The sequence below is a fragment of the Podarcis muralis genome, chromosome 11, assembly GCF_964188315.1.
Source record: "Podarcis muralis chromosome 11, rPodMur119.hap1.1, whole genome shotgun sequence".
NCBI lineage: Eukaryota > Metazoa > Chordata > Lepidosauria > Squamata > Lacertidae > Podarcis > Podarcis muralis.
Window position 1 is genome coordinate 43,035,589 of NC_135665.1, and position 23,654 is coordinate 43,059,242.

General features: G+C 44.1%; 1 protein-coding gene across 9 annotated transcripts in view; it reads left to right on the forward strand.

The window, feature by feature from the left end:
• Nucleotides 1–7,504, forward strand: part of PDE4D (phosphodiesterase 4D) — a 606,101-nt gene extending 598,597 nt beyond the window's left edge. For all 9 annotated transcript variants that reach the window (XM_077936354.1, XM_077936355.1, XM_077936359.1 and 6 more), the window contains 3 exons: nucleotides 106–228; nucleotides 734–916; nucleotides 1,998–7,504. In XM_077936354.1, coding sequence (XP_077792480.1) covers nucleotides 106–228; nucleotides 734–916; nucleotides 1,998–2,408 — 717 coding nt within the window. In that variant the 3' untranslated portion in view covers nucleotides 2,409–7,504. The remainder of the gene's footprint in view (nucleotides 1–105; nucleotides 229–733; nucleotides 917–1,997) is intronic.
• The last annotated feature ends 16,150 nt before the right edge of the window (nucleotides 7,505–23,654 follow it).

Below are 23,654 nucleotides of genomic sequence, written 5' to 3' on the forward strand. Positions count from 1 at the left end.
AGGTGGTGAGTGGCAGGACGGGGTCTCTCAGGTGCTCGACAGGGGAGTCCTAGAATAAATTGGTAGATAATTTTAGTAATCCATTGCTTTCTCTTCTCCTCTAAGGTGCTTGCAACAGATATGTCTAAGCATATGAATCTTTTGGCTGATCTGAAAACGATGGTTGAAACTAAGAAAGTGACTAGCTCTGGAGTTCTGCTGCTTGATAACTATTCAGACAGAATTCAGGTAAGAGAGATATGCTGCTGTGTGCAGTATAAACCTCATCTTCCCATTGTGTGTATTCCAGTAGACTTACATGTCTTGCTTTCTTAACTGGTTGTCATTCCTACCTGCAAGAAAACAAAATAAAAATCAGTTGCGTCTACTAAATATGCTTTGCATAGACCACTGTGAGTCGCTGAAATCTTCCCCTATGGTTGAAAGCAGCCAAGTTGCATAGCTTGATTAAGTTTGCCTAAGGGGCCACTTGCCTTTGAAACTGATCAGTCTTGCACTTACAGCATTTTGGGCCTTTTAATACAGGCAGAAGCTGCAGATGTGAGATAATTGGAAGGCTATTAATGTCAGTGTGAAAAACACACAGCCCACCACCCCTTTGTTGTTCAGAATAAAGCTTGCACTCGGTGTATTTTTGAGATTCTGTTTTCACGCCCGTCAAATGTGCAAATGGGAAAAAAGGGCTCTGTCTCCACAGGTTTCTCTAGAGAAATGTGTTTTCTGTCTGCTTTAGGTTCTGCAAAATATGGTACACTGTGCAGATTTGAGCAATCCGACAAAGCCACTCCAGCTATATCGCCAGTGGACAGATAGAATAATGGAAGAGTTCTTTCGGCAGGGAGATCGAGAACGAGAGAGGGGGATGGAAATCAGCCCCATGTGTGATAAGCACAATGCATCAGTAGAAAAATCACAGGTAATCTGTCAGAAGAGAGCAAATTGCAATGTGGTTGATAGAACATTATATAACTTTTAGTTGGGAAATGCTAACTCTTTTGTGTAGGTTTGTGTTTTAAAAAAACTAAAAATCATGATTTAAAACAGGGGCCTTTTCCCTTAGGGGTCACATACCAGCCAAAGCCGGTGATTAGTGGAGCCAGAGACTAAATTGTTTTGGATAAACACTTTAATTACCTGTCTTTAGGTGCCAGGCAGGAAAGTTTCTCTTCAACCAGCCATTTGGCTGATTAATGTTCTATGGCTTTTTAAACTTTTTTTTTGGGGGGGGGGGTGTTATTGCTTTGTTTTTGTTTTCGCATTTTATATTTCTCTGTTGTGAACTGCCCTTGGGATCTTCAGATGAATGGTGGTATACAAATATAATAATATTAACAATGATCTGGAATTAAAAGCATGCTGCTTCAGTTTTCACCATGGCTTCCTCAGATTATAATCCCCAATCCTCTGCCCAGTTTATTCAGAGTTAAGCCCACTGGGCTTGATGGAGTTACTCCCAAATAAGTATACACAGGGTTTTTTTTAGTAGCTACAGCTCTGAGTGTGATATGCAGATATGTACACAAAAGTCTACCAACTAGAATTTGAGGCACTTTACCCTTAGTAAGTACATTGCTTGCTCTTGTAAGAGCATAGAATTATGGAGAAGAGTAAGGATAGCTTGGGACGACTTCTGAGGCTTAGAGTCACTTGGAGAAGCATGAAAATATTTTCTGCTTTTGAATAGTTAAATGGGAGCTTACCCCCACCCCAGCGCACTAAACCTTTATCTCCTCAGCTATGGGCTCCAAATAGTTGTGCTGGTCTCAAGCTCAGTGTAGTATCGGAAGACCCTAATGATCCCTCCCCTTGGAGAACGAAACTATGGCAGGCTACAAAGTTGATACATGACAAGGATCCTCTGCAAGGTAGGATGCAGAAGACAGAAGGGAGAGAAGTGCAGAATCTTTCTGTTAGGCCTGTTTAGTAGAGAAATTGGTCAATGTAGTTCCTCCTCCTTTGAAAGTAACCTCTTCCCCCCTAATTTTGCATTACAACAGGTGGGTTTTATAGACTACATTGTTCATCCTCTCTGGGAGACCTGGGCAGACCTTGTACACCCAGACGCCCAAGACATCTTGGACACGCTGGAAGACAATCGCGAATGGTACCAGAGCACAATCCCTCAGAGTCCGTCTCCTGCCCCGGATGACCAAGAGGAGGGGAGACAGGGCCAAACAGAAAAATTCCAGTTTGAGCTAACGCTGGAGGAAGATGGTGAATCGGACACAGAGAAGGACAGTGGGAGTCAAGTAGAAGAAGACACCAGCTGCAGTGACTCCAAGACTCTTTGCACCCAAGACTCAGAGTCCACTGAAATCCCACTTGACGAACAAGTTGGAGAGGAAGTGGTGGAGGAGGAGAGCCAGACAGAACCTTGTGTGCTAGAAGAACGTTCTCCTGACACGTAACAGTGCGACGGCTCTGCCGCTCCCTCTGCTTTCTCTCTCTCCTACTCTCTTTTCAAGAATCAAAAATGGTTTCCAAAGTGCATGTCACTCGGCACAGCCATGGTCACGCCTCACTGTCATCTGCAAGAGATGTTCGCTGATCAAAAACTGACCTTGATTACCCTGTTTGGCACTCAGGAATATTGTAACCAGAAATGTTCATTGTTCATAGCATCCAGAGAGCAAAGGAAGGGAAACACCTGCAAAAAGAACAGTTTAACGAGAATTCAACTTGGCAGATACAATCAGAGAGAGTGTCTACTCCAAGCTGTTTTCAAAAGGAGTAATGGCTGGTCCAAAGCTTGTGTGTGCCTGTGTGTTTTGTATTGGTTTTTAGTTTCTTGAGAAGAGGCATTAGTAGCATACATCACCAGAATATACAGAAGGCGACCAGCGAGTGAACAAAAGGTTATTAGCGGAAAGCGATCGAGCTCAAATATTGGGGACACAACACACGAATCTGTTGCCAGTAGGAAGATGAAGCTGTGGAAGTCACATAATTTTCTAATTTCAAGTCTTCCTAACACATGACTGAAAAAAAAAGTGTAACTCAGTGGGTTGCACTGACGTCTGCATTTTGTATTATATGTAAAATGGAAATCTTTTTGTAGAGTTTACTTTTATTATTAAATGTATTGAGGTATTATATTTAAAAGAATGCAACACTCTCAGAACTTCATCTGCCACTGATTCTTTCTCCCCCCCCCCCAAAAAAAAAGAGTAACTTGCAAGTTTTCAGTACAAATATGAGCTACACTGGATAAATCCAATTTTATATTTGTTTGCACTTAAGATTTTCATACCAATTCATTCAGCTGTTGTAAAACAACTCTGTGTTCTAGACCAATGACAGCTATCAAACGCTCATTTTCCCCCTCCCATGTTGCAGAAAACTTGTTTGTTGGCATTAATTTCTGGCTTTTCTTACTGTAATTTCCCCAAAGCAGCAATATTTCATCTGTGAAATGTCCTCAGAGATGGCTTGGTTGCTGCAGACCCAGCTTTTATTGCTGTGGGCTTACTATAAAATTTCTAAAATCTAATGGACCATTGCAGTAGCAGTTCCCCAAAATTTGGATTGCAACCCACTGCTGGATGGCAGCAGCCTTGAGTATTGAGCACCAAACTCCTTACCGTGGGGTCCAGAGGGTCGAGGACTCCAACAAAGAATAGGGTTAGCAGGGGAGATCCCGAGGAAGCTCCAAAACAAAGATGAAACTCCATTAGCAGCTCCTAAGAAAGAAAAGTTGGGGGGACACTCCTATTAGAGTTGGGATTTGCAAGTCTACAGCTAGCATGAATGTGACTCTTGCTATAAATACAAACCTTTTCTTTGCTAATTAAATCATTCCCACAAGGCTGCTCCTAGTTGTGTATGCAAAGATTTGCTGTACCAGCAAATAATAATACTTAGGGTGAGGACATGTGGACTGCTGTGACAACACAGTGCTACAGACTGTGCCTGTTCAAAGAGTACTTACAATTTGTAGTGGAATCTTTGCTGCTTCAGAAACAGACTGAGTCACCCTATTAATCCCCCTTAGTAGCTTTTTGCAAAGACGGCTGGGAATATAATGTAAAAGGTCACCGATAAATCAGCCCCTTTAAAAATCAGACAAAATCAGCTTTTGACCTTGAATATGGCAAGAAATATATAATAGTCTTTAAAAAAAAATCTGCAGAAAGGATCTTGCATTTTTGTCCACTCAGTGACTTTTGTTTTGCTCCTTTTGCTGTCCTACTGAGAGGTCACGTTGAACGAATAAATTTCTAGGATGGAATCGTAAAGGTTATGTTAGGGGCTAGAAATGCATGACCCTATAAAATAACAGAGCATTTGCAGAATGAAGTGTAGCCTGTAATGCACCACAGAGTTAAATGTCATCAAAGCTATTGACTTTAATGGGTTTGTGTACATTTAACTCTGTCTCTCATTGTGCCCAGCCTGCAACCAGTATGTGATGAAAACTCTGCCGGGTGGCGGAGATGGTGGGTGTGAATTCACATCTGCCTCTGACCTGCGCTGCGACTGTGTTGCAGTGGGTGTTGGGGGCATAAATATGACTAGAGTCATGTTTGTGACTATGCATGATAACACCTGCTGCCTTATCAACATGGAGCGTTCAATTGCCTGCACCCCTCCCTCCATACCCAGCATAGACCAGCTCTTCTATGCAGGGTCCCTCCTGCATAGATTTGGCTTGAACGACGAGGCTGTTTTGACCCAATGAAAACAGTGGATTGGAGGTAGACCAGTTGAGGTCACAACTAACTCTTGAGTCCCATTGATTTCCATAGATTGACCTTTTACGTCTTGATACAACCCACAGATTATACTTGGTTGACTAAACCAAGGAAAGTTTGGGAGACTGCTAAATATCCGATTTTAAATGAAAGCACTGACTGATGGGGATTTTTTTTTAAAGTGCATTTTAATGTGTCTCGTCTACCTTTTAGCTCTTGATGGCTTTTACTGAAGAAGGAAAAACTGGAGAAGTTGATGAAAGAATTTCACCATGTTGTTGTCAGCCTAGGCTCCTGTCCTCCCCTCACTACGTCAACATTTGTTAGTCCCCAAGAGTGCCTGGAATCTTAACGAATAAAGCAATATCAATTCCAAAAATCAATATATATCGGGAAGGGTATTTTATCTGCACTAAAGGTTTAATCCTACAAACAGGGGTAAACTCTAGCTGGAGCCAGCCAGAGACTTAAGTATTGGGGAACGGCCAGCGTCTAATAACATTTTTTTAATGGTTATTCTCAGATGCTCAGTTTTAAGGAGGTTCATGCCTGTTGATAGTTCTGGTTAGTGTATACCCTGTAAGATTAAACTGTCAAAGAAAAAGGAGAGGTAATGAAAAAACCACCATATTGTGTAAAATACACACCCATATACATGGACAATCAAGTGGCAGGAAACATAATAATGTTTAGAGGCAGGGATCGAATGCACTGTACAATCTTTGTTTGTTTGTTTTAGTTTGCCAAAGTGTGCTTTAGCGCCAGCACACTACTCTAAAAACAACAACACAATACTGTTGAAAAAGTATTTTAACATGTTTTCTTTGTGTTTCTGTTTTGTTTGTTTTTTGCCATAAGAGAAATGCAATGAAGTCGATTGAGGATTGTGTAGAGAGGGGGGAAAGACAGAAAGAGGAATCTGAATTTGCATCTATACTTTAGCTTGCAAGTTGCTTTTCTCAGTAATACTGTGTCTGTTCCTTTTTAATTTCTGGTTTTACACCGTTCTTCTAAAAACAAAACCTTTAAAAAAGATCAGGCAAAATAGGTAGAACAAATCACATTCAAAAGGTTGGGGTTTTTTATATTAAAAAAAAACACTTGAGGATGAAATGAATTTTACAGGCCGCTTTGACAATTCTTTTAAAACCCATTTATTTATTTTTTATTTGTGCCATGCATATTTTTTTTCTCACCAAATGACCTTACTTGTAATAAGTCTTGTTTGTCTCTGTTTACAACCATGTATTTATTGTAATGTATATATTGTAATGTTAATTGTAAATTATAAGTTCTTATTATAACATCATCCTTGCCAGGGTGGTATTGCTATATTTGGAAACTCTTGGTGAGAGAATTAATATTGTGTATACATACTCCCCCACCCCCACCCCCCTTGTACATTCTGTAATATATATCCTATATCACCTTAGAGCTTGTTTATGGAAGAGTTGAGAAAAATTATAAAGTACATAGTTATATAAATTAAAAAGCTGCAGGTCTTTGGTCCCAGGGCTGTGCCTTAACTTTAAACAACATTTTCTTCTGTTTTGCTGCATTTGAAAGAAAGGTCGTTGTGGAACATCGGCTGGGCATATCTCCACCGCCCTTCCTCCCCTCTTCCCCAAGGGACACTGGTCCTGGCCTCTCTGGGATGCTCTGCATTCCAACGGGGTTTTATCTAGCTTCCTATTGGAAGCCCAAATGCTAACCTTGGGCATCAATCGCACCTGCCTGATAAGAGTGCTTTCCCCTTTTCAAAATGTATCTTAAGGGCATCACTTTATCCCAGCCTTCATCAAAATCCAGCTGTGTTGTGACGACCACTCCCATCAATCCTGGGTAGCATAGTTGTACTGGCTGGGGATGATGGGAGTTGGGGTCCAAAATGTCTGAAGGACACTAGGTTGGTGTCTTGCCCTTTAAAACAACAACAAGCAAACCAAAAAACACAACCGCCCTTTAATCAACCGGGCTGGGGCACCGTTCATCAACAACCCCACTGAAACGTGGAAGTTGCCTCCTATGCACTTCAAGGAAGAAATGTCCCGAGTCTGGGATGTCCCCTTTTGTTACCAATACAACAACTCTCACAATTATACCTAATTTTATACTGAGTAGTAAATATACAACACTGACCCTGAACTCGCCTCCCCCATCCAACACTACTAGCAAGCACTGCAAGCAGCCAGAGCTCAGTCCCGTATAAATGGCTCTGTGGGTGCATGTATAGCGTAGGTGTAAAGAATGACTGTAGCCTTTTAGACGGTTGAAACACTTATCATTTCTACTTTTATTTTTGCAGAGTTTGCCGTGTCTTGAAGGTGTTGTCTTGCTGCTGTTCTTGATCATGTAATTTCGTAGTATCTGATACCTCGTCACCATTCCAATAATGCCCAGCCCTTGTAGCATGTGACTGTTCAGTGAAAGGAGAGATTCTTTTTCAAGGAAAAAAAATAGCCTCCTTTTTGACACAAACTGTAGATTTTAGCAGCCCTGGCCCAAAGGAATAAAATTGCTTTTGTTTTAAACAGTATAAAAGGGACACTATAACAACAGAATTACTGAACAATATTTTTGTTGTTTTCAATTTGGTTTGTTTCCTTTGGGTATGTCTTTAGAGTGGCACATTGTGTGAACATTGCAATTAATTCAATGGTTTCTTAGCCGCTCTTACAGCCTATGGGATAGTACTGTACGTCAAATACCTTCATATGAAATTTTTATATGCAATGGAAATAAAAGCATGGGTTGATTCTGCCTAGATACTGTACTTGACCATCTTTTTGCAAATAAATTTATCTTACACTGTTGACTGCTCATCTGTAATAAGATCTATTTTTTTTAAATGTTTGCTTGCCCAACCCAAAAAGATACTACATGTGTCTAATACAACTTCATAACTATCTCATCTGTAGCAAAAAGTTGCAGAAAGCAACTGCCTACCCTCCTTTTGGGTGAAGACATCAGAAAGAAAGGAACATTTGGGGTCCATTGTCCAGCCTACCACAATTGAACATAGCAGTCTCCCAGATCCAGCTAGAGACCACACATGGGTGGGAGCAGACTTTTACATATACTGGTTATACCCTTCACTGGATGAAGAATCATACATACAAATTATTGCTGGAATGTGGCAATTGCCCACCTGTGATCCATGCCCAGTCTCAGCTTTGACTAGCACCACTAAGTTATGTTGAACAACATCAAGTATGTTTAATAGTAAGAGTGATATGCTGGATGGCATGTGACCAGAAGTTCTAGGTTTCTTTGTTGAGTTTTACGCAATCAAGTGTTGCTTGTTTGCATGCATAGACTTGAACCAGGGTCCTTGTCTACAATATTTGCTCATCATTTTCCCCAGCGCTCTTTCTATAGCTCAGCCTCCATATGTTTTTTAATCTTTTCCCCCAATAAATTTTATTAAAGTTTGAAAGAAAATAGACAAAGGTTGATAAATATCCAGCATCTTACATTAAAGATAAAAAACTAATTTAAAAAAAAAACCAAAAGGAGGAAAATAAAAAAGATAACTTAAACAATTCTTCTGTCAGCTATCTAGAAAATTAATCAAAACATCCACTCCAAGATAACACACAACAATTCCACTTTCTAGAAAACAACATTTCCTTCAATCCTCAACCCCAGATATCATAAGTTCATTTTCTTCACAAAAAATCTACACAGGCGCAGGGGTTACATTCCGTGTGCATTGGCAGGGCCCTCATAAAGCGTTCTACCCTGTCCCCATTCTACCCCTTTAGTGACTTTTTAGGTCACTTCCGGATTTGGCACCGTGTACGATCACGTGTCAATTGGACACGCTTAAATCGGTGGTTGCCTGTTACGAGTTCCCAGTCATTAGTAAATACTGACAATGATATTTCTCTGATTAAACACATCAACTTTGCCATCTCAGCTAAGTTCAATAATTTAAACAACCATTCCTCCCCGGTAGGCAATGATTAAAACTTTCAACCTTTGTGCATATAAAAGTCTTGCCACTGTAATCATCTATTGATATAATGTTCCTTTTCTAATTGTATATCCATTATCCCCAGCAGAAAAAGTTCTGGCTTCAACTGAATGCAGATGTTTTAAACTGCAATTCCCATGTCCATGCAGGCTGGACTGATTGCAGTCGAAAACATTTGGAGAGCACCAAGTTCACGTTTGCTACCATAGCTAATAAAAATCCAGTGCATGTGCTTAAATCTCCCCCGTTGAAACCAACAGACCTTAAGAGTGCCTGACTTTGGCTGAATCATTTTGCCCAAGTTTTATGCAAAATTACCAATCAGTTATTTGTGAACTTTACCATGGTAGGAGCATATGGTGTGCAGCTTAAAAAAAATTCTGTATGCATTCTCTGCTGTTGACTATGATGTGAAGGATACAGATGGCCACATGGAGCACTTGAGATCTAATTTGAGGTCTTGGTGCAATCTAGAACCCTGGAAAAACCGGAGCTCCAAAATTCACAGCCTTCAAGAGCAGAAAAGGCTCTCTGCTTCAGAAGTTACCCAACTCATGGAGGACGATGGGCAGGGCAACATGGTGTAAAGCTAACACACACAACGTCATTGTCTCCCACCCCACTCTCCAAGGAAGGGAGACTATACAAAATCTTATAGGTGTGGCTCTGAACTGAGACCTGTGGGTGAAGGGAGGTATATAAATTCAATAAAATAAAAACTTCAGAGGAATATTCGACATCTCCATTAAAAACAAACAAAAATCTGATAGTAGGAATTGGAAAAGAATCCTCTCTGCCTGAGACCCTGTACAGCAGCTGCGACTGAGGGAAGCCAATACTGGCCTGGAGAGACAAACAGTCTGATTTGATAAGCAGTTTGCTGTGCTCCTCAGAATGGGTGTGTGAGTACAATGACATGAGCACCAACCACGCTTTTCAAGGATGCTGAACTCCGAAGGCTGAGCAGCGCAACAGAACCAGAGGGAGGATTGTGTGGGAGATGCAAGCTCCCAAAGGAGAACACAGTGAACCTGATAAAGCTGCCATCCCTCTGAGCTTCCCAGTGGCAATGCCATACGGCCATGTGGCTTGGGACACTTCCGCACAGCACTTGGGCAAAGCACATGTTGCCAAGGTGACCATGGAACTGCTGCAGAAAAGCCCTTGAGAAAAACATGGGGAATATCTCTGACCAGATTAGCAAGCAGTGCCAGATAATGCCCAACACTCATTTTGTGTGCGTGTGCTGAATCCCGGCACTGCTCCATCCCAACAGATGATGTTGTCTCTTAAGTGGACAGCCAACCATCCTCTGGCTGGCAGGGTCAGCGCCATGCAGGCAGCAGCATGTGAGTAGGAGAGAAAAGCACTGGATTTGCGTAGCTCTTCTGAAAGTGCTCTCTGTGCCTGCGACAACATCCTCTATTTGCATCCTTATTAAAGAACGCCCTGGATCAAGTGAGCAGAACCCATACGGTATTCTCCTCGACTGCAGACCAGGTCTCTCAGCCTGCTATTTGACCCCAATACTAAACTGCCGAATCGTTTACTGATCGTTCACATTCTCCAGGGTGGCCATGTTTTAAAAGAGCATGTGGCACATGCGCCAGCAGCGCTCTTTGCAGGCCTGAGTGGCCCAGGAACCACCAATTTGGGGAGGGGAGAGCACATCTGTACACCCCTGCATGCACCAGGCTCCCTTCTCCATCTTACTGACTGTGTAGCTGGTGGGGGGCTGAGGTCTCCACAAATGCATGGTGCAGGGTGAAGCATGGTCACCAGGCACCGTGCTACTCCCCTTTCAATGCCTGCTGGGTGGGTTTTTTTCCTGAACATCCCTGGCATAAAGTCTTCCAGCTCCTGTGCCAGAATCCCCAGTATGAGTCCCTCATTTCATCTTACCCAGAAGGATGTAAGAGATGCTTGATGAAGGAGGTTTTTCAAACAAGTAGTCTGCCACTCAGCTGAGAGGTGCAATATTTCACTCCCCACCCCGCAAGCACATAGGTTTAAATGAGGATGGTCGTGTGCCCTATTATATACAGAACAGTCCTCTATTTTGAAAGCTGCCCAGTACATGTCTGTGGTTTAAAGACAACAATAAAAGGGGGAGGAAGGAGCTCTGAATCTGCCCCTCAGGCACACATGGCATCTGCTATCACCTGCACTATGGCGAGATGGATTGTATTTCTATTTAATGTATAAATGATTACTTCAAAATCCCCATCTATACGTATTATCGTATGCAAATTTTATACTAAGCAGTGTCCTCTCTTTGGGGCAGGAGATGTTAATCCTCTTTTTTTGGCAACACAAAACTATCCCACCTCATTACAGTGGTACCTTGGGTTAAAAACTTAATTCGTTCTTAACCTGAAACTGTTCTTAACCTGAAGCACCACTTTAGCTAATGGGGCCTCTTGCTGCCGCCACGCCACCAGAGCACGATTTCTGTTCTCATCCTGAAGCAAAGTTCTTAACCCGAGGTACTATTTCTGGGTTAGCAGAGTCTGTAACCTGAAGCGTCTGTAACCTGAAGTGTATGTAACCTGAGGTACCACTGTATTTATATCCTTTTTACTCCCAAGGGCTGTTCGCAAATAAACAATGATGCCAAGGAAAGGGGTTCTACAAGTATGGTCAAGCAATCAAAATCAGCAACGAATGGCTGCTTTAAGGTGAAAAAATAAACTGCCTGCATTCTCACTGCAGACCCTTCTTGTCTTGTGCCATTTGGCATTTACTTGCCATATAGAGAGGTTCCTATTCTGCTTTGATTGCCTGGCAAAACCACAAAACTCACTTTTTCATACACTGGGGGAGAGGTGGTTCTGTAATGACTTTATTTCCCCCCCAGATGAGTTGAGAGCTCATTCTGATGCCTTGGCAGCCCCCTCAAAATATGTGTCGTTTAAAGGATAGTTTTCTTTCCCCTTCCTCTGAAATGTTAGTATGAGAGAGAGAGGGTTTATTGAGAAATACCAAAGCATTTTCTAGCCAAAGGGTTCTGAGGGCTTTATTTTTATGAACTGATCTATTTTAAGACAAAGCTCAAACAGAGCACATTGTCTGTCCTATTACTTTCCCATGTGCTGGCACGTTCAGCAGGGAAGCAAAGGATGTTGTTAGGTTAAAAAGCTCACCTTGGCAGACATGTGCAGAGCTTTTCTTCCACAACATCATCCTGTTTAACCCCCCCCCCCCCCCCCCGAAGGGACTTAGGAGCCATTTGGCATGACAGCAAGGAGTCAGCGCAGTGTTTATCATTGTATTGTGATGTGCAGGCACCACTAATTCTGTGTCACTCTGCATTAGCGTCATATCTAGCAGGTTTTTATTCTCAGCTTAAATCAGAGTAGAAATCAGAGTGCACTTGATCCACGTGCCTTGGCCATATATGAATGAAGCACGAAAGTGGAACAATGTGATGTGCAAGCTGAATGAGCCCAGGAATTCTGCCTCCTGCCTCTTTTCCAACATGCTGCCCTCCCATTTAAGTGAATGGCATAAGTCTCAATGAGTTAGCAAGGCTCTCTGCATTTTACAAGGGATTAAACACGTGCCAATTTTTATGAAAGAGCTGCTCTGGATTTGTGGATGTTTTATGAATGGAAGTCTAGGATCGTCTCAAATGCAGCCATGGGCATATTCTCTTTTGTCCCTGAACTGTGAAGAGCAAGTCAATTTTATGAATAAACAGAAGGATATTCCTTTCTTTCTGATACATTGGCTAACGGACCTGACTTTGAGGGACTTGCCAATGTTTGTCTGAAGATCTGCCATGGATGTCTGTAAGGGTTAGGGTTAGGGTTAGGGTTAGGACTCATGTTTGCGATGCATAGTTTTGCTGGAAACTCATAGACTTCCTACAACAAAACTTAGTTCATGTCTTATGGGAGCAATGTCCGTCCACAGTAAAGTCTTGAATAGTCCATGCTGCATTTGTGGGTTTTCTCAAAGCACTTGCTATTCCTGTGAATGTAATATGCTTGAACTGCTTTTAATTCTGAACTTCAAAACTGTGGTAACTCACCTTTTGGCCTGCTGGTGAATACATTTAATAATAATAATAAAAATAATACTTTGCACAGAGGCACTTGGAGGGACTTTCACAGATCTCCCCCATCAGCAGAAGATGCAAGGACAGCAGAGAGAGCTTTGCTTGGGGGATCAGGCTTAGGAGCTAGAAGGAACTGAGTGGGTTGCACACACGTTGTGTGGGTGGAGAGGAATGGGCATAAGAATCGTTAGCCTGCAGCACCACATTAAAAAGTGGGAGGCTGGGATGGAGACAGAATGCTTTGTGCATTTGTGCCATGCAGAGGGAAAGGAAACCAGACCGCTGGGCTGGGCTGATCAGATGTAAGCGGCGCAGGAACAAGTGAATCACTGCTAACCTCTAGTTTCAAACATTCTGATAATGAAAGGGTTGGGGCTTTTGTGACTGCCTTTTAATTCATACATAAACATGAAACTGAAAGAGATCTAATAATAGTAATGAAGGGATGCTACCGGCAGCAGTTTTCGTGGCATAATTGCCCCACTGGCAGAGCAAAAGGCAGCATCTCTCCGGCTTTTTCTTAGCTGCATAAAAGGCCCAGTGGAACGGGGATCGGCTATTGCTAACCTAACAGAGAGAGCAGCTGTGGCTTTAGAATCCTGCCATTAAGATACCCGTTTGTAGTATGGAAGAGCTTACAGCCATTGCACATGTTACTGTAGTTGTCCATTGGCACCAAAAGTGGCGACGGCAGGATTCAGGGGGAAACATTTTAGAACATTTGCAGAGCTTTGAAACTGCCAGCAGGACAAAGTCAGCCTCACAGATTTGAGTCTTTAGTAGGCTTATTATACAGGTACAGGATAAAATTGCACATCCCTGTGACGATGAGGGCTGTGAGCTCTCTATTGAAGACAGGCACCAGCCCTTCAATGTGAGAAGAGGAGGCTGCACGAGATGGGCCTTTGGCCTAATCCAGCACAGCTCTTCTTAAGACACTATACATTTCAAGCAGATGGCTTCCTCCATAATCCTGGGAGCTGTAGGTTTCCAGCTACAGGTGCTGGAAACTGCCATTCTGGTGGCAAACTACAGTTCCCAAAATTCTTTCTGGGAAGCCATGAGCTTGAAATTTATGGCATGGATGTGACCAGTGCTGGCAAATGCTACAATTTAGTTTTCAGCCAGGGTCAGGGCCCTCCCAGCTCTGCTGACTTCTTTGTTGCTGTGCTTTACTAGATTATCATTTAATCTGTTGCTTGCTACCCAAAAGATCCCCAGCCATTTTACAACCTCTTTGAAACTTGAAAATAAATTTAAAAGTGCATGATGTTATATAAGCACCATCTCACAAAAAGTCATGCATGCAGTTCATGAAAAACACACAGACACCCAGCAGCAGAATACTAAACTTCAGCAGTGCACCCAACAACAGACAATATCATTGCAGCCCATCAAGAGTCAACATAGTCCATAAATTCATAGAATTGGAAGGGACCCCAAGAGCCATCTGGTCCAGCCCCTTGCGATGCAGGAATCATGGCTAAAGAATCCCTGACAGATGGCCAACCAACTTCTGTTTAAAAAGCCTCCAAAGAAGGAGAGTCCCTTCCGCTGTTGAGCAGTTCTTGCCATCACTAGGGAGAGCATTCCACAAATGGGGAGCCGCAACTGAAAGGGGATGGTGCTCAGTTATATAAGGAAAGCTGCAGAGTTGCAGATGTTCTGCAAGAAGTTGTTTATGACAAAAGGCACACCCTGAATAAAAGCATTTACATGAAAAATGGAACGGAGAAAACTGCAAAATGCAGCTGAGTGAGAGCAACCAGGCGGTGTTTCTTTCCTTCTTTCTATCATATTTAAAGCACACATGTGCCCCCAAAGATGCATGGAAACTGTAATTTACCCCCACAGAGCTACAACTCCCAGCACCCTCCACAAACTAGAGTTCCCAGGATGAGTGCACTTTATATGCGCTTTTAATGTGTGGTGTGTGCACAGCTGAAACAGCCAGCAGAGCTTTGCTTGACCTTGTTATGTGGTCCAGAAATCTATTTCTTCTTCTCTCACACTCTCCATAAAATCTGCATTATGCGCCTGACTTTGAAAAGGTCAGTTTGATCAAAGGTAATAATGGCAGGTGCTCATGTTGGTACACAGATGCCAAAAGCGATTACTGCCTTCTGCAAGATAATAGGGAGCAGTTTTCCCCCCATCATATGTAGCAGGTTCTTTTAAATTACTGGCTTCTTGTATCTTGTCTCAGCTGGCCTTAAACCCCAAGAGTCTGACTGTGTGGAGCTACTTTTTCTCCCCTTGCTTCCGTTCTTGGGCTTCTGCCAGCCTTGTACTTGGAGCTGCTGGGTCACTGAGCAGTTTCCCTGTGGGACAACTGCTGGTAGGTTTCCCAATCATCATTTTGCCCAGATGGGCTGCTGGCAGAGGTTCCCACAGCAGGTCTCCAAGCCTGGGTTTCTCCCAGGTGTGTCATGCTTTGCCAGCTGGTAAAAAGTACAAGCTCGTTATGACTTAGACCCCCTCCAACCTGATCCTTTGCTGCTTTGTTTGAAAGTAAGATGAGTTCCGGACTGCCACTGTTTTGCAGGAATGATTGCAAGCACGTGCCAGAAATTTAGGTGTGTTCAATTCAAGCGGAATATGACAAACCTAGACAGCATCTTAAAAAGCAGAGACATCACCTTGCCAACAAAGGTCCGTATAGTTAAAGCTATGGTTTTCCCAGTAGTCATGGATGGAAGTGAGAGCTGGACCATAAAGAAGGCTGATCGCCGAAGAATTGATGCTTTTGAATTATGGTGCTGGAGGAGACTCTTGAGAGTCCCATGGACTGCAAGAAGATCAAACCGATCCATTCTTATGGAAATCAGCCCTGAGTGCTCACTGGAAGGACAGATCCTGAAGCTGAGACTCCAATATTTTGGCCACCTCATGAGAAGAGAAGACTCCCTGGAAAAGACCCTGATGTTGGGAAAGATGGAGGGCACAAGGAGAAGGGGACGACAGAGGACAAGATGGTTGGACAGTGTTCTCGAAGCTACGAACATGAGTTTGACCAAACTGCGGGAGGCAGTGCAAGACAGTGCTTTGGAGTGCTTTGGTCCATGGGGTCACGAAGAGTTGGACACGACTAAATGACGAAGTGCAACAAATCCACTTGAAAAAAAGATAAAAGCATGGATTTTTGCAGTTAGGGAAGTGACAGAGAAATGCATTGAAAAGTGTGGGATTAATGGGAAGACATATAAACATCCCACAAGAAATTCATTGATATATTGCAAACAGATCAGAATGAATACTCATTAAAGGCTGGAGATGATCTAAACTCTGCATAAGCTTTGTGCAAGTAAATCAAGACGAATGCTCAATAAACAGGCTGTCTGGAGGAGCCCATCGTCTCACCAAGTTCACTTCCATTTAAGCAAACGCAATAGGGCTGCAGCCTGCAACGAATTTTCCTTCCCAGTATAATAGCATGAACGTAATGTTCTGATGGGAGAAGCACCTTCTGATGGGAGAAGTGCTGTAGCCTTGACTACAGTGATCAAATGCAAAAGGGGCGAAGAATCCTGCATCTTTAATAATGGCACAGAATCACGCATAGCTTTCCTCACTTGCGTATGGTCAAAATTCCAAAGAAGATGCAACAAATGCATTCTCAACATGCTCAGATGCAAGTGCTGTTTCAGATCTATATGCTAACCATATTAGGTCATGGAACTCAAGGCCAAAGCATAACGTGGCCAAACCATATTTTTTAGGCTGAAAACACCTCCATTTTCTAGCTGCCTTTGTGAACTGAAATCTGTCTCCCTGCCGCCTCCTTTCACCCTGCTGGCATGTTCTCTTCCTTAACAAATTCTGCTGGTTAAAAGGCACCTGTGGTGCAGTTAAGTCATTTAAGGCTCTGGTCTGAAGGAGGCGAGGGTGGGGGCTCCTTGGATGGCCTTGTGTGTTGCTTCAACGTGGGAGGCCAACCCTGTTGCATCAGGGCATCCCTTTGGACCTTGTCCTGAATGCGGCCTCAGATTTCTGCCCCAAACTTGCTCCTTGACAGCACCACTGAAAGGAACGTCTGACTTCCTGAGAGGATAATTTGTGTGAAATCCAGGTCCTATTCCAACACTCCCAACTACTGTACAATAACTGCACTGGCCAAGGATGCCAACTTGAATTGGGGGGCCCCAGATAAGCCCTGCCATACATAATCACTCACAAGTTATGCCCCCCCATTTGAATGGCAATGCCCATCAACTTTGGGGGAGGGCAGCCCCTCACATATTTTATGCGGGGGGCACAAAGGGACCTCAGTCACTTTGAGTTTGCTACTATGACACAGGCTATTGTGTTGTTGTAAACCACAGAGCCTAGGACTTGCTGATCAGAAGGTCGGCGGTTCGAATCCCCACGACGGGGTGAGCTCCTGTTGCTCGGTCCCTGCTCCTGCCAACCTAGCAGTTCAAAAGCATGTCAAAGTGCAAGTAGATAAATAGGTACTGCTCCGGCGGGAAGGTAAATGGCCTTTCCGTGCACTGCTCTGGTTCACCAAAAGCGGCTTAGTCATGCTGGCCACATGACCCAGAATCTCTACGCCGGCTCTCTCAGCCAATAAAGTGAGATGAGCGCCGCAACCCCAGAGTCGGCCATGACTGGACCTAATGGTCAGGGTCCCTTTACCTTTTTACTCTCAAAATACATCACACGCCCCAAGCCCTTTGGCACTGAAGGTTTACAAATTAAAGGGAATCAAGGAATGGAGAGGGGAGGGGAGGAAACACAGGCACTGATGTAAGAGCCCCCAAACCCACTTCATCAGACTTGCACCCAGTCCATCCATCCCTCGCACAAATGAGCCTGCTTCGATCGCCCTTCAGATTCTTGCCCGCCACTCCACATGCAAACCGTTGTATTTCTAAATCCCCTAAGTACAGGGCAAGGCCTCATGCCTACTTCAAACAAATCACTGGGTTTAAAAGCAGGAACGGGGGGGGGGGGGGGATTTCATTGTAAATATAGCCAATCAATCCGAAAGTGTGAACTGCCTGTCGCAATGCCTGCACAATAGCGGTGGTGAATCAGTCTCTCTCTCTCTCCCCCCCCCCCCCGCTCCTCCTTCATGCGCATCTTCAAGCTGAACTGCACTTTATTGGAATTCATTAATAATTTATGTCGGCGGGGGGGAGATTGTGTGATCTTCCAGCTTTGTCTTTGGTGACAAAGGCAGAGCAAAGGATGCTTTTTAGATCTTCGCAACCTACGCTGCACTGCGGATTCTTGAAAAGGAGATGAGATCTTTGGGGAGATGAAAATAAAATTTAAAAGGAGGAGGAGGAGGAGGAGGAGGAGGAGGAGGAGGAGGAGGAGGAGGAGAGCCCCTCCTTCCTTTCCCCCCTTCAATGATTATTTGGAACAGCTAAACTAGGCAGAGCGTGCCAAGCATCAAGGGGAAATGGAGAAGGGGCTTTTTTGCCCTAAAATTCAGGGCCAGAGGAGAAACATCTTCATTAAACAAGGATGAGGATTAAGGGATCAGGGAGCAAGGTATCTGAGCTGCCCCACTGGTGCCAGTCACCGTGGACTTTCCGCAGACCACTGTGCTGAACCACATTCACCCCCTATCTGGGCCAGGTATAATGCCACTTCTAACTTGATTGCAACCTAATACATGTATAATCCCACTTTCCCGTCATTTCTGGAAGTTTACAACCTGTTGAACTGAGCTATACCTCAAGGTTTCAGCTGCCACGGGGCCGCCTACAGGCCCACAAAATAAGCTGGAATTACCGGTATGTTAATTGCTACCAGTATAACTTTGCCAAGAAATTGGAAATCAGTCCCTCCTGATACCTAGTATCAGTGACTGGCGGAACAAAACCCAGAACATTCTGTTACATGAATAAAGTGACTAATTAGAGGCAAATCTTGTCCAAAGGTAAAATGAGGCTGCTGGAAAACTACTTGCCAGATGCTGGGATTTAATGTGCATGGAATACAAGACTGCAATCCTGTGCACACCGCTACAGGAGCAAGCCCCTGTTGAACACCATAGGACTTCTGTAATGCATATAATTCCACCCCAGGGTACATGAGATTGTGTTGTTCTTGTGGTGCACTGCAAATACATTCATAGTATCACAGCTTCAACATCATATATACCAGGGGTTGCCAACCTTTTCCAGCCAGTGGGCACCGCATACTTCACAGCCAAGCACACACCACAACCTATTCTATTGACTACAATAGAATGCTTATTCTGAACCTGATTCCAGCAAGGGAGAGACCACTGAGGGTCAGGGAAGGCCTCTCTGCACACATGTGTGCCCATGGGCACCAGGTTGCCAATCCCTGGCATATACTAATAACAAATTCTAGTGGCCAAGTGCCTAAGTGAAGAGTTCCTTTGAAACACACTAGAAACTATATCGACCTTTGCACCCGTCTTTTGGATGTCCTAGGAATGCAGAAGAATAGGTAAAGGGACCCCTGACCATTAGGTCCAGTCGTGACCAACTCTGGGGTTGCGGTGCTCATCTCACTTTATTGGCCGAGGGAGCCGCCGTTTGTCCACAGACAGCTTCCGGGTTATGTGGCCAGCATGACTAAGCTGCTTCTGGCGAAAACAGAGCAGTGCATGGAAACGTCATTTATCTTCCCGCCAGAGCGGTACCTATTTATCTACTTGCACTTTGACATGCTTTCGAACTGCTAGGTTGGCAGGAGCAGGGACCGAGCAACAGGAGCTCACCCCGTCACGGGGATTCGAACTGCCGACCTTCTGATTGGCAAGTCCTAGGCTCTGTGGTTTAACCCACAGCGCCACCCGCGTCCCTCATGCAGAAGAATATGAGTCTGTAAATTAAAACGAAAAGGAAAACCAAACTGACAAGGACCCGAGAGCTTCTACAATGTGGAATATTGAGAGAGATGGAAGGAAGGAGGCTCCCTTTTCAACACAGCTATTGAAGGGGCTGGAACCCATTCCTCTTTTTGACCACCTTATCCGAAACAAAGATGAACTTCTTTGGGCAGGAAACCCTGCAGAAGTGGAGCCATCTGATTCCACTTCTTGTTTCCACGGAACTCAGCCAGCCCAGCTATCTGTAGCAAAGCCCACATCCCTTCTCCCATCACTCAGGCCAACATTTGAAGAGGTCTTGCTGCATCATCCAGGCACCAAATCCTGCCTTTCTAATCTTCATAGTGCTGCCTGAACCGGGCAGCTGCTGCTCCCTTCTACAGATGAAACAGTGAAGAATCCCAGAGACAGACTTGGAGAAAAGCCATACAGAATGGCAATGCTCTACAGCAATTTTTTCTACGGGTCACATTCTCGTCGCTGCTGTCTTCAAGCACCTCTGTCAAAATAACTCATTCATTCCAATCATGTTACAGATGGGTAGCCGTGTTGGTCTGCCATAGTCAAAACAAAAAAAATTCCTTCCAGTAGCACCTTAAAGACCAACTAAGTTAGTTCTTGGTATGAGCTTTCGTGTGCATGCACACTTCTTCAGATACCTGAAGAAGTTATCTGAAGAAGTGTGCATGCACACGAAAGCTCATACCAAGAACTAACTTAGTTGGTCTTTAAGGTGCTACTGGAAGGAATTTTTTTTATTCCAATCATGGTTTTCCAGCAACAAAGGGGGAAATACAGTGGTACCTCAGGTTACATACGCTTCAGGTTACAGACTCCGCTAACCCAGAAATAGTGCTTCAGGTTAAGAACTTTGCTTCAGGATAAGAACAAAAATTGGGCTCTGGTGGCGTGGCGGCAGCAGGAGGCCCCATTAGCTACAGTGGTGCTTCAGGTTAAGAACAGTTTCAGGTTAAGAACGGACCTCCGGAACGAATTAAGTACTTAACCCGAGGTACCACTGTACCCTTTGTTTTTCCTAACTGAACCACTGAACCAGAGCCTGAGACAGGGGCAAGCTTAAGTGGTACATTAATCAAAGCTAGATTGATCAGCCCCAGATGGATGAGAATGGGTGCCCCTGGCTGCACCCAATGCATGTGTCCACATACACAAAAACGTGCGCGTGCACACACACACACACACACACACACACACACTCCATACAGCAAAAGACAAGAGTGCTCAATAAACTGGTACACTCAGAACCCTTTCACTGAGGCTGAATAAAAAGAGTAAGAAGAGCTGTGCCAGGTTGCTTTCTGCCCCAAATATTGCAGACATCAGCTGCCATCACTCCTAATGCAATCACCTTTCTGGTGACATTCTCATTGCCACCTTCTGCGTTATCTGTTCAGGTGCAATTCTAACAAGAAGCAGAACCAATAGCTCCTCTCTAGGTGAGCTGCACAGATGACCTTTGAAGAGATAATGAGGAAGATCCCCGGTTTCCACAGAACTGTAAAAACAAATTTTGTTCTTCTGCTGAAGGCTATAATCCCTTAAGGACTTATTTGGTCATGGATTGAAATTTGTGAGCTGTGACAGTTCTCTGCTTGCACAGCTCATCAAACTTCAGCAAACTTCTGGCTGACACAGTACTTATGAGAAGTGTAAGTACAGAGTCAACAAGATATATGTATGTAGGCCTGATCTCCTTTATTGGTTCTGAGGCCTTCATAGTGGTTTTTCATCTTTTCTCATATCTTGTGGGGTTTGCATTCATACTGTAACTGATGAAGTATTGAAAGAAATGGAGACGATTTATTTTATTCATTACTAGTAAAGAAACAAATGCCAGAGACAGAACATGAGATCATCGTAAGAGCCTGATGGATCTGATGGTGCACCTAGTTTGGCATCTTGTTCTCACAGTGGACAGACAGATGCCTGTGGAAGACCTGCAAGCAGGATTTGAGCACAATATCATTCTTCACTTCCTATGGTTTCCAGCAACTGGTATTCAGAAGCTTTATTGCTTCTGACCATAGAGGCAGAGCATAGCCATCACGGCTAGCAGCCACTGATAAAACTTATCCTCCATGAATTTGTTCAATCCTCTTTTCAAGCCATCTAGTCTGGTGGCCATCGCTGCCTCTTGTGGGAGTGAGTTCCATAGTTTAACTATGTGCTGTGCGAACTTACAATCCACAACATCTGGCAAGCACCACATTGTCTACCTGTGGATGCATCAGTTCAGCTAATCAGCAAAACAATGGAGCCCTACAAAGGAATCAAAAGCTTGTGCAGTCAAATACCCCTATGCGTTAAAAACAAAAAAGCTGGGGTAGGGGAAGCCTGCGAAAAATATGAGAGCACACTTTGCGACATGTGAATTTTACCTCATAAAAATGATATAAAAAGAAAAGGAGGAGTTGGGGGGGATGTAAAATGAAAGAATCCGTGTTTTTATCAATAATTGCTCAATTGTGGCTCTGGCAATAGTGGGCTGAGTTATCATTCCCAGAAACACGCCGTTAGTAAAATGTTTTGATTGAATCCAAGTCACAGTTTGGGGTTCTAAGAATCCACAGCGGTTCCAACATGCAGGAATAGAATCCAGGGGGAAATGATTCAGAAGGTTTCTTTGGGACCTTGTCAAGGGTTGTTGTTTTTTTTTACATGCCGTGGAAAGTGCTTTGCTGAGCAGCAGGTGAATCATAAGTGCCTGTTTTAAATGTAAGTTCTTGCTAGCCTGTCACATATAAATGAGAAAGTGTGAATTAAGAGGTGAGAGGAAGGGAATGGCAAGGAGAGATGGAGGGATCAACACTCTTGAAAAAACAACAGATGACTTGTTGGAGCAGAGAGAGAGAGAGAGCAAGAGAAAAGGGGCTTGGAGGGAAATGCTTCAAGAGCTCAGTATTGTTCAGAGTTTGGGGAAGTAGTCTGTATGCAAGATCTAATCCCCGGATCTGGCAAGTGTTAACATATTAGTCAGGTTAGTTTCCTGACAAGGTGATCGCCTAGGTGATGGGTCATTAAGAGAACGAAGGAAATGGGCTCTGTGTGAGACGACAAATGGCTGGTGGTCCTCCCTCAGCTTATGGTTGGTTAGAAGGAAAAGCCAGAGTTGAGTTGCAGTGATATGGGTCTGAAGAAAAGCAGCAAGCTGGAGAGAGACAGAGCTATGTTTCATTTCTGTTTGAATCAAAGGCTATGAGAGAAACAAGACCCTTTTGGGGTGTTAATGCTGTGAACCCCTCCATCATAGGCTCAGGTTGTATGTGTAAATAAACCATGTACAGTCATACCTCGGGTTACAGATGCTTTGGGTTGTGCAATTTCAGGTTGCGCACCGCGCCGAACCCGGAAGTACCAGAACGGGCTACTTCTGGGTTTCGGAGCATGCACAGAAGTGCCGATTGCGGGTTGCAAACGTGCTTCCCGCACGGATCACGTTCTCAACCCGAGCATCCACTGTATCATGAAGATACCACAGTCTCTGCTGTATCTCATTCCAACAGGAAACACAACCCTAGGTAACAACCTGGAATTCTGGAATCTTGCACCATTGGGGTGGAAAGCAATAGTATTCAGAAGCGTCCCTAAAATCCCCAAAGCTGGTAGTTGGACAGCCAATGGCCTGCATACAGGTGCAAGGGCTGTGACTTAGGGGCAAAACATCTGCTTTGCACACAGAGAAGGTCCCAGATTCAATCCCAGTCCTCTCTAGACACGGAAGAGATCCCAGTCTGAAACCCTGGAGAGGCATGTGACCAAGCCAAAGTCAGGTGAGCAGCACAGTTCTACCAAACCATCTGCTACTACCAGGTTCAATGCCTTGTAGCTTTAGCTAAAAGGTCTGGTAGCATGTGGTAGAGGAAATTCTGGTGTAATGCTACCTGTTAAAGAGGGGCGGCGGTGGCGGCAGAAAACAGTCTGACCTGGTATATTGCAGCTTTGAGAACATAAGAAGAGCCCTGCTGGAACAAGGCAAAAGCCTGGAGACCAGATGCCTACAAGAGGCCTGCAGGCAGGACCCGGGTGCAACACCACTCTCCCCACCTGTGATTCCCAGCAAAAGGCGTTCAAAGGCATACTGCCTCCAACAGT